General features: G+C 35.8%; 1 protein-coding gene across 21 annotated transcripts in view; it reads left to right on the top strand.

Moving 5' to 3' along the window:
• The window catches only part of Stacl (Stac-like), a 566256-nt gene that overhangs the window by 83986 nt on the left and 469770 nt on the right, over positions 1 to 12500 (top strand). For all 21 annotated transcript variants that reach the window (XM_067094383.1, XM_067094381.1, XM_067094379.1 and 18 more), the window contains exon 5: positions 1 to 36. This exon is cut by the window's left edge and continues 159 nt beyond it. In XM_067094383.1, the coding sequence (XP_066950484.1) occupies positions 1 to 36 (36 nt within the window). The remainder of the gene's footprint in view (positions 37 to 12500) is intronic.

Genomic DNA, 12500 nt, shown 5'->3' with positions numbered 1-12500 from the left:
CCTGGAGAGTACCCTGACGGTGAAGGTCTGCAGCAGGTGAGTTTTCTTTCAAGCAGTTGGGTTTATATATTATATATTTCGATTTATATTACTAATTACATTTTTCATCTGCTCACAGGTATTTTGTAAAATGTGTAAATGGTTTTTACATTCAGTCATGTGCCATGTCTCTCTGCGGCAGGCTAAGTCAAGTTTCAAGGCAATTTATGGTTATTTATCTTAATTATGAGGAGTAGTAATTACCAACCAAATGAAACTTTCGCCAATGTTTCTAATTCGGTTTGAATCATACACAAAAATACACCAAGCGTATATATACATATATATATGTATATATGTGTATGTATATATATATGTATATATATGTATGTATGTATATGGTTCTAGGTATCTTGACTCCCAGAACTTTGACCCCGGTGATTTCACTCCCGATATTTTGACTCCCGGTAAACTGAAACCCGGTTTCGTTAACACCCGGTAAGTTGACACCAAAATAAACAAATAGCCTATTTAGGAAGCATATTTTTTTTAATAGCTTAGGGCAATTCCCTTATTTATGAAATGGAAATGACATAATTAGATTGTTTCGAATGGAAATGACATAATTAGATTGTTTTGTAGGTTGAAGGCGTAGTTTACGTAATGTTTTTTTATTCAATTATACAAGTAACATTTAGCGGTTGCATCCGAGCTCCTGATGGTATAAAGACATTTTTTATAACCATGTATCAGTTCTTGATTGGAGGGATGGGTTGAGCTCTCGGCTAGCACGCTGTTGGCCCAGCGTTCGACTCTCCGACCGGCCAATGAAGAATTCATTTCTCGTCGTAATGTGGTTCGGATTCCACAATAAGCTGTAGGTCCCATTGCTAGGTAACCAGTTGGTTCTTAGCCACGTAAAATAAATCTAATCCTTCGGGCCAGCCCTAGGAGAGCTGTTAAGCAGCTCAGTGGTCTGGTTAAACTAAGATATAGTTTTTATAACCATGCATCGTACCATTCAGAGAACCCGTGGTGGAAAGAAACTCTTCGTTGGCTTGAATTACATTTTCGAAAGGCAGAAAACAAACGCTGATTGGTAAAAAATTTATTGGAAGTGTGAAGTGAAGGGTTGCAAAGTACGCCTGCATACACATTAACAGGCGTGTTTTGCCTCTCTCCACTTCACACTTCCAATAAATTTTTTATCCACCAGCGTTTGTTTCTGCCTTTCGAAAAATTAATTGAAGTCATCGAAGAGTTTCTTTCCTCCACGGGTGCTCTGAATGATACGATACTTAGTTATAAAAAAAGTCTTTGTGCCGGCAGGAGCTTGGATGTAACAGCTGAACGTTTTACTTATTATATACTTGAATAAAAAAGATAATATGTAAACTAAGCAGTCATCTTACGAAACAATCTAATCGTGTCATTTCCATTTCCTAAAGAAGGTAATTGCCCTAAGCTACTTAAAAAAATATGCTTCCTAAATAGACTATTTGTTTATTTCGGGTGTCAAATTACCGGGTGCTAACGAAACCGGATTTCAGTTTAACGGGAGTCAAAATACCGAGTGAAACCACCACCATATATATATATATATATATATATATATATATATATATATATATATATATATATATATATATATATATATAACTATATATGTATGTGTATATATATATGTGTATATATATAATATGTATGTATATACATTTATATATAAGTATGTTTCTCTATTTAACGTTGCATTGCTTATGTATTTATTGTTGATGCAAAGTGCAGCACACGTCTTTACATGATAAGTTAATATCTTAATGTTATGATTTCCTTGATCCATGTCAGAGTTGTAAGTTCCTCCTCGTCTGATTAAGACTATCTATTGAAGTATCGAAAATGCTCTTTCCAGACAACCTATATTTAACGTGTTTTTTATGCTCAAGAAAGAACGGAATTCATGACATTTTGTTATCATATACCACTCAGTTGTCTCACACTATATCTTATACAGTACATATGTATATATATATGTATATATATACATATATATATTATATATATGTATGTAAATATATATATATATATATATATATATATATATATATATATATATATATATATATATATATATATATATATATATATTAGGGCAAGTATCGGAATTTATCTCATAATGGTTATACCCGGCCATGTTTATTATAATACTCAGTAACGTTGACTTCAAACGGCCACTTCTCATTTGAGGAAAACCCTATCCCAAATCCGGATGCGACCTGCTTATCCACGTTAGTCCAGCGATTTAAGAGAACATCTCATATGATTGTTATTTTTCCGATCCTTCGATACTATATTGTAGGCACTTTTCCTGCAGGGTTAAATAAGATTCGTTAACCCCTGACTCTGCAATGCCTTTTTAGCTTAAGAAACGTCGACCTGGGTGATGGTGTGCGATAGAAAAGCAGCGTACAAAATTATCTGAAAATGTTTGATTGATCTCTCGTGGTTAATGAAGTAATTTATGCGAAAGTGTTTTCGTATTTGCATCGCTAAGCCGAAACCAACCTGGTTTGTTATATATATATATATATATATATATATATATATATATATATATATATATATATATACATACACACAAATATATGTATATATATTTGTATATATGTATATGTATATATATGTGCGTGTGTGAACATACATACATACACACATGTATATATATATGTATATATATATATATATATATATATATATATATATATATATATATATATATATATATATATATATATATATATATATATATATATATATATATATATATAAACCTGCAGTTATATAGAACAATTTATTTTTCGTGTTTATGTAGGTTGCTTCTCACGAAACGTAATGTTATTTAGGAATTCGGAAGGATTGTACAGTAGTGACTTTTTTATATAGTCCTCTCAAGTGGGGGTGTGGTAGAGGGGGCGGGGAGAGGTTGCTGTTCTTAGCTTTAAGTATCAGTAAAGATTAGATTGGCTTTGGAGAAGGCTGTTTCCCTTCATCTCCCGGAGCTTTATCTGGGGCCCTCCTGAGTGCCGAAGAGAATCCTTTCGCTTAACGGGCTTAATGTCGCGTCTTAAGGAAGATGCAGATTGCCCCAATAACACTTTTGTTTGAGAAACATTTTCATAAGAATATAAACAAATATTTAGCCATAACGATCGGTTACTGATTATGGACATTTTTGTTTCATTGTTATTAAGGTGTGTAATTTATACAAACATATGCATTAACCTTGCACAACAAGTATTAGATTGAGAAAGATAGTAATCAGTGTAATGGGGAGGGTGAGCTTTATAGGTCCTGGAATAGAGAGACTTTTAGGTTGGAAAAGGTGAAGCGTATGGAACGGCCATTGTATTCAGGACCTAGCAAAACATTTTTTTTTTTACAGAAGACATGCGTGTGTTTCAAGTAGCATCGAAAAAATGAGATAGGAAGCTGCTAAGATTGTACGAGTTCGTAGAAGTAAAAAAAAAAAAAACAGAGTGGTGTATTGTATAGATAATGGGAAAAAAAGATAGGTGAAAGAGAGGAAAACGCGAAAGTCTTGGGCACGAGGAGAAAATAAAGAACGCTGTGTTGTTTGTATGCAGAAAAGTAGACACGAAAGTGCCTTCGTATGTAGGAAGAACGAGGTACGAGGGAGATATATTATTCTATAAGAGTAGCTAGCGTAATGCTGATGTCAGTTGCCGTAAAGCGAACCGGAGGCTATGATGGGTTCACAGATGACGTTCATCCTTATATTCAGCAACATAAATATGGTACTGCTCATTGATTTTCTGGAAACCACGCACATTTAGGGAAAATTATTATTACAAGATAATTCTTCTTCTTCTTCGTTTAACGTGCTTTTTCCTATCAAGGTAATGTATATTGTTATTCACGATTAAGTCAAGTATGGGTTAGTATGTATTATACAGTATAATTGCTATTCTTCTTCGTTTTAACGTGCTTTTTTCCCATTTTTATATGGGGTAAGCACGATGCCTTCTTTTGAAGGATTTTGATTTGGCGGTGGGGTAGGCCGTAGCCTCGATCGGCTGCCCTGCCTGACATCGCTTAGACCCCGGTAACGAATGTGTACATGTGTTGTACCAAATCCCCAGCTCCCTTTCTCCCAGCAGCGAGGAGAACTGGGCGGTTAGGTCGACAGTTCGAGACGTGTGAGGTGTCTGTATAATTGCTATTCTAGTTTTGTTACTGGAAGGGCAATCGGACGATGAATTTGCTGTAGTTTATTGGTCTTTGTTCGTTGTAGTTTGCCTATATTGACAAGCAGTACGTGAATTACCATAATGCTGAACTCATCAGTGTGCTAGGCTTGTGAGCAGCATAATGCTAGTTGTTTACAAGAAACTGAGTAGAAGAGTTCATTTCAGTAAATGTTGAGTTAAAGTAAATTGAAGTTGAAAGAAACTCGGCCATTCGTTCTATTTTATGACTGTGAAACTTGAACAGACTAGAATGAGTTAGTTGAAAGACTGGTCTCGGCTGGATGGGATGTGGTAATTGGCCTTCATTCGACGCAAGTTAAAATGATCCTTCTTTTGAGGGAACCTTCACAGCATTAATTTTAAAATTCGAGATTCTTTTTTAATGCTACTTTTTTTATGCTCTTGTTCATCGCACCTTTATAGAATAATACTGGTTACCGTTCTGGCTTCTTTTCCGTGATTTAAAGAGTCTAGTCTGTAAATTGTGTGATCATTATGAATATTTAGTACACCTTGTGGATGACTTCTCTTGTTATGTTTGTTATGTTTCGTACTAAATTCACTGTAACTTGTATGTACCAACGACTTAATGCTCTTAACCGTAATGGGTTATTTAATTTGTATGCTAAATTGCCCCGACAGTTTTCAAGGTTAACATCGAAACACATTAATAAAAAAAAGACGTAAAATTAGATATCCTTTAAGAATCTTTTGACACATGCAAAGATATTGGCTTCCTTTCTTTGGAAGAAGAAAATCAGAGAGCAAGGGAAGATGAAATTCTAGCAGAGAGAGCAACGAAGGCATTAATTTCTTCTTTCTTTTCACCTGACTTCTGGGAATATATTGATTCCTTACCGTCTGGCGAAAGAACAAAAACTGAGAGAGAGAGAGAGAGAGAGAGAGAGAGAGAGAGAGAGAGAGAGAGAGAGAGATTACGAAGGTCAAAGAGGCTATGCAGTAAACATGAAGACTAAGGGGAGGAGAGATCAAGTATTTTTAGAAATCGCGACGGAAACCTGAAGCAAGAGGATACTAAACGAAAGTGAGCGAAGCGGGAGGACGGCCGTATCAGAGAAAATAACGCTTTTCGTTTTTAATATTGTCCCGAGGTATGGGAAGAGAGCATGATATTTTTTGAGGAGTAAAAAGGGGGAGTGATAACATCTTAAGATGAAGGGTCCCGATAATTTTGTAAGGGATAAGAGGGAAAAAGTGGTTCTCTTTCAGTGGAGGGTTATTGGGGCGAAGATATAGGGCGGGGGGACGAAAAGCTCAAGAAATTCGTGTGGCCAAAAGAAAGTTTCACGCTTTATCCAGATTTGTTGAGGTTTATATATATATATATATATATATATATATATATATATATATATATATATATATATATATATATATATATATACATACATATACATACATACACGTTTGTGTGTATATATTAAACCTGAGTCCGAAGAAAACCTTAATCAACATCTTGAGTGAGGGAAGGTGATAACAATGTGGAAAGTTGCCTAACAAGCAAAATTAAAGAACTTAATGTATAAAATCCACCAAAAGCGCTTGTAGCAAGTTTCCACTGCCTACAGACATGTCTCCTAGGGGAAGGGGAAGGAAACAGTTTCCTTATATATCGTTCTGTTTTTTTTCCGGAATGCTGCGGATGTCGCCCACATTCCTGATTCGAATTTGAATAACAATAGTAGAGTGAACTGTGGTGCACAAAGAGACTCGGAGGAAAAGAATGAATTTAGGGACGCTTGCTTTCCTAGTTGAAATGTCAAGGTCTCCAGGAAGCCGTCAAGAATGATGATGGCTTTGGTTGAATGGAAAGAAGTCAGTGTTAAAAGTGAGGCAAAGGCAGTAATGTTCAGGAATGCCGAAAAACAGTATAATAATAAAAAAAACAGATTGAAGTAATGGTTATAATTATCGTGGAATTGAAAACGGCTTGTAAAATATTAAAGGGGAACATATGAAATCATGTTATACACTGATAAGAAAATGAAAGTAAAAAAAACAAATTTAACAACTGAAGGAAAATGCATAACACTGCTATGAGTAATACGTCTTAGGAATTTTTAAAGATTTTTTACATATATACTCAAGTTACGTAAGATAAGGAATGCTATTTATTGTTCGCTTGTTGTATGATTAAGGTACAGTTTTGAACCAAAACTTTCTTTCTTTTATTTCTCTGAATTGTCTCGGATTATGTACCTATTCACTAAAATCGTTTATAGTAATGGGTTAGTTATGATTAACATTATATCATTTTGCATTACACTGAACAAAATAAGGGTTAGGCGTGATCTATCTATAATGTCTTCGATTATGATCACTAGTTAGAAATTAGATCATAACCTCATTTTCTAGAAACCGTGCAGTCCCGTCTAGCAATTACCTTAGCGTTTACCATTAGTGTTGAATATCACAGAATGGTACATTCTTGAAGTATGAGCTACTCCATAAAATACTTTTAACTCGCATTGTACAGAATTGACCCTGATTCCCCGAATGAGGATTCGTATAGTTCGTTTTATCGCAGTAACTTACTACGTTAGGCTTCGTTATGCTTGTAAATTTGAGAATTTATTAACTAAGTTGATAAACATCGTCATTCTCTGTTGCGATTTTCCTCTTTAAGTGTGGAACGATATACTCCAAAGACGATTGTGATATTACCTTTATCAGAAGTGAGGTTTTAGACAATATTTTAGACGAAGTTTCACGAGGGGAAAAAATTCTACCCCTGTCATTTTGGGAAGCTTTATTGCAGAAAATTGCACATCAGAAATGACGCAGAAAATCACAGTCTCCAGTTAAAATTAGCGTGTCAATGAGCATCGGTTTGTGTCAATATCCCGTTGATACTAATCTTTGTTCAGGTTTTAATGTTATGTTTATTTTATGTGTGGGATTCAGTTTACTGCCATAAATTGTAACAGCAATAGGAAGCATGAATCACGGTGTAAGATAAAAAGGGAATATATTATGAAAACTCAAATATTTTATATTGGTATAGATATTTAAAGGTAAACAATATGGATAACAGGATTAAGAACAAAAGTTATATGGGTATTAGAGAATTTGGATTCAAATGATACATCGATGTATTAGGAAGGGACATTACAAAATGGTCTGAAAGTGTTTGGGGATAAAAAACGTAGATTTAATGGTTTTAGAGATGCTCGTTTTTGAATTGGTATTTATTTGGCGTATAAAGTAAAAATAATAGCATAATAACAATACCGATATGAATTAAGTCAAATTTACAGCTGTATCAATTTATCAGTACAATTACTGATACCTTCATTGCTTTAGAGCAGATCATAGCTAGCAGGAGTTACGGTCATTTACAGACCTGTTGATTAAAGTTGTAGGTACAGGCTACAGAGAGCGATCAGTTGCGTCACATCGCGGAATGATCTTAGCGTATTTAGGAGTCGTCAGAGCCTTTAAAAGGTATTAGTAATTTTGTGTTAATGAACATCCACTTTTCTGCCACACTCTAGCTTTGTCACTTCCATAGGAAACAGGGTTTTCGAGTGATGGGAAACCTTTCCTGTAAATATTAGGTTGTTTAATGAGTCAGAAATACACGCAAGATCGGTGCGTTCCACACACACACATGAAGTTCGAGAGTATTTATTCAAGCTGGCCCAACTCCGATTAAAAAGATTAGTGTTGAGCACTGCGTTAACACACCTGCTTTGTATCCCATACGTCATTAGCGATCTGTTGCAAGTTGCAATGGGTGATGATGAAGCAACAAAGGCGGCGGAGTAAGAGTAGATGGTACGGAAGACTGGTCGAACACTCGGAATACATGACCCATAAATGGCTTTTGGACTGTCCAGAATTACTCTTCAATCACTGCTAATGAGATTGGAGGGATAATTAATTCATTTCTTTTCTCCAGCGTAAGTTGTTTTTCGTGTATGCGTGGCCTTTAGTATGATATCGTGAGAGCGTGTGAGCTATACTGTTGATTAACGTTTTCTCTGCGCGTTACTTTAGTCTGTCCTCTTTAAAACGTGGAACTGTTCAGAAAACACTATATTCAGGCAGATATCTGAATAGGATTCAGGGAGGTTACGCCATCTGCGCTTATCAGAGAAACTTCAATTAGTGTCAGGTGTTTCAAAAAATGTTTGTTGCAATATCCACTAAGCTGTTCATATTGTGAATAGCCGAATTGTCAGCAGCGCTGAGGTTTGTATAAAATTACGTTGTTAAATGATGACATGAAGACATCCGTTCTCTTCTGACAAGATGAAATTTTCCCTTTTTCAGCGGAGTCAAATCCAAGAGGCGAGATTTATTTAGCCGCTGGATTCTCAGCCTTAAAACTAAGAACGGAAACATAAGTAGGCTCTACTGCTAAGGCTTAGCACCACTAGATTTTAGGCTTTAACGCTAAGGCTGAATGCGTACCTTTAGATCCCGAGGGCTTCACAGTAATAGTAAGTCTAGGCGCTTTACGATTTATTCAGCCGGCGAAATGAAGGCGAAACAAAAACAGAATGTTTAATAACGTTAAATTCTAGATTCTGTAGCTAAGGCTACATTGAAAAGATGGACCATAGTTGGGTAATACGACGTTTTGAGGAATTTTCTTTACTTTTCGTCCATACAATTTACGTAGCTATAATATGAGCATGCATGTTTCTTTTTCATAAAAGAATAATTTATTGTGAAATATAGTGTCTTACTATAAAAACTATTCGTTATTTAAACCAGTGTCACTGCATTACTCTTTCCTCATTTAACCAGTCTCACATTCCCCTCTGCCGTATGTTGAGTTTTATGGGATTGATATGTTCACCCAGTATTCCATGCTTTTAAACATCAATGTTAAAAAAAACACGTTATTGCTCAACTGTTGTAGAGATTGAGACAGACATGGAATGGGAGATTTTAAACATTCCTTGAGTTAAATAGCCCCTAAGTTATGAAATCTTATCCCCACTCACACACGAATTCATTTTACTAGTTTAGTATATTAGGCAATCCAAAAAGGCTAGGCAGCCGTCCTTTTCCAGCCCCATGCTGAATTTTATTGATGGCACTAATTCATTTAATGTAACAAAGAAGAATATTTACATTTTCGTTACCTGGTCAAGCACGTATGTCACCAACATACGTGAACCGTACTGTATTGCGTGGAATGATTTTGTTTAATATTTTGCTTTCGAAAAATTCCACATACAAATTACTTAAAACAGGTAAAAAAGGATTACCCATTGCTCACCAAAAATTTGATAGTAAAACTAGTAATGGGTTTAATTACGTTCTGTTTAGAAAACCCACCAGTATTGTTACCTATTTTCATTTCTATTTTGGAAATAGCAATAAAATTAAAAAGTCATCTATCACATCCATGTTCTTATGTTTATGTATCCCTGAATACATTGATAATAAAAAGATGTGATTATGGATATAGGCAAGAGAATTCAATGTGTGTGTGTGTGTTTGTGTGCGCGTGTGCGTGTTTTTATGAGTCATCCTATACATACGTTTTTGGTATATTCACACCAACTTCATCCTGTATATACGTTTTTGGTATATTCACACCAACTTCTGAATAAATATTTGTGCAACTAAGAGGTGTCCAGAGAACCATTTACCTTGTTTATAGGGGATGTTAATGGCATTCGTAAAACAGCTTTCCTCGTTAATAGCTGAATTCAGTGAATCTTTCACTCAGTTCTTGGTGAACCGTTCTCTATTCACACAGTTCAAAATACCAACAAGAAAGACGATTTACTGAAGACCCAGTAGAATGAAGATAAACAGTTCTCTAAAATGTTCAGTGGTAACATGATGAACAATTCTCTGAATGCCACTGGTAGAAAGGTAAAAGGGTTTCCTGAGTGGCTCTCATTATACAGTAAGCCGTTCCCTGAATATCCAAAAGTAACTAGTTCCGTGTTCACTGAGGCTTCCTCATGTTATCTGAAGCCTTCTTGGGGGAAATGTGAAGGGTTCTCTGACATACACCAATAACTGGGTGAAAGATTCACCGAATTCAACTATTAACGAGGAAAGCTGTTTTACGAATGCCATTAACATCCCCTATAAACAAGGTAAATGGTTCTCTGGACACCCCTTAGCCGCACAAATATTTATTCAGAAGTTGGTGTGAATATACCTAAAACGTATATACAGGATGACTCATAAAAACCACACGCGCACACAAACGCACACATACATTGAATTCTCTTGCCTATATCCCTAATCACATCTTTTTATCATCAATGTATTCAGGGAACTGGTTACCTTGTCACTAGCGGGTGTGGTTAAGGTTCCGCAAAGAATGGAGAATTGGCCGTTGGCCTCTGTTGGTAATTTTGGGTATTTTAATAATTCTTGTGCTTTCACAATGCCACTGACTTCTGTCACTGTACTTGTTAAATATTTGCGGCCATTCCTGTTCGTACTGATTTAGTTCTAGCCATTTCTTGAGTCTTGGCAATGGTAAGCTATAAGGAATCCAGCCACTCCTCGTCGACGATTCCTCGTAGCTCTCTGTAATGAAACAGATTCCAGGAATTCCTGCTCATTAAAATAAGACATATTGTATACTTTTTCATGCCATGACTAATGTCCTTTTGTCAAAAACGTAGCCGTGAGCGCTGTAGAATTCACTATGTAAAATAATGCAACAAAAGATGTAACGTTTAGCCCCCTCCTTCATGGAAGTCAGATATTTGAGAACCGCAGTTGCTATGCTGGATTAAAAAGTGACTCTCTCGGAGAAGAGATTCGTTGTCTAAATAGAGCATTCGAAGTTCTCTCCAGTTAGGTTTTATTGAGGACATGCTTATCTTTGAGTGTGGTAAAATTCAATTGCAAATATATAAAGCTTAAGGTAAAGCGTTCTTTGTTAATACTAAAGAGAAAATATGTAATGAAATCGATGCGAGTATCGAGAGCAAGGAAAGCTTCCTTCCACACATGTTTCCTCTCACGCTATTTAATTAATCGAAATATTTCAGCCGTACAGTGGCGTGATAATATCACTGGTCCTCGTTAAGAGTTGAGGAAAACCTATTTATTTACGAATAATGGGGAGGATAGTCTTTCCAATTTGGAGAGTTGTTTTCAGTGAGAGAGAGAGAGAGAGAGAGAGAGAGCTTCCCATATCGAATGCCATTTCCTCTCCTCTAGGTCTTTCCTTCCTTTTATGTGTTTAATGACGGAAGGCTTCAACCTTTTAGTGGAAGTAAATTCTCTCTCTCTCTCTCTCTCTCTCTCTCTCTCTCTCTCTCTCTCTCTCTCTCTCTCTCTCAAGTCGTTTATGGGAGAGAGCAAGTGATATGCTCATACATCCAGCCTTGAAAGCTTGGCAGTAAAGATTTTTCCTTCTCGGATTCCGTGTATAGCGTGGGAGCACTACACTTAATGGTACCATACCATTTTTCCTTTGGAAATGACTTGTCTAACCTTCTGAGTTGCATGCACCAGTTTCTCTAGAAATGTTAAACCCTCAACAAATTTCTTGGAAAGTTCTTAAGTGAGTTCGTAGGAGAGGGTCCTTGCTCCATGATTTGCCCTTCTCTCTCTCTCTCTCTCTCTCTCTCTCTCTCTCTCTCTCTCTCTCTCTCTCTCTCTCTCTCTCTCACATTTACTGAGCTTTTGCTTGATGATGAAGTAATAAAGATTAGGAATACTTTTTTGTAAGACTTCCGCTTTAAGATACATCTTTAATCCTTAGTTCATAGTAGTTAATTTGGTTGGTGTCAGTATTTTATGAATTCCTAGTTTCAATCTTTAAAAGGCCAGATTGTTTTTCGTATCGGAACAATGATGGCTTGCTCGCAGTTTAGATACATAATAAAACTTTACAAGTTTCGAGCTGTTTATATAATTAACTTGATAACTCTTCATTTTTTTACGTTCTAAAATGTAATTTTTAGATGAAAATAAATTTTTATTGCTTTACAGTAATGCATGTGACGATGCACGTATATGCGATTATTTTTAACTTACTAGTGGCTCATGGCTGACTTTTAAATTTCATCTTGTAAGTTGCAAAACTTGTGCAGGGTTTCTAGTAATATTAATGTGAATTATTGGTGGTGACGATTCGCCGTTCTGTTTAACATATCTTCGTACAAGTTTAGAAACTAGACGATTTGTCTTTGATGTTTCCAAGTTATTAACTGATGGACTTAGTAGGTCGTTTTGTTGTGAACGTCTTCGCGACTCACAAGCTAGATATTGCACGTGCTGTCATAGTGAATTCAATAC

The sequence above is a fragment of the Macrobrachium rosenbergii genome, chromosome 50, assembly GCF_040412425.1.
Source record: "Macrobrachium rosenbergii isolate ZJJX-2024 chromosome 50, ASM4041242v1, whole genome shotgun sequence".
Taxonomy (NCBI): domain Eukaryota; kingdom Metazoa; phylum Arthropoda; class Malacostraca; order Decapoda; family Palaemonidae; genus Macrobrachium; species Macrobrachium rosenbergii.
Note: the sequence above shows the minus strand (reverse complement) of the source record. Positions and strands in the feature narration are given on the sequence as shown.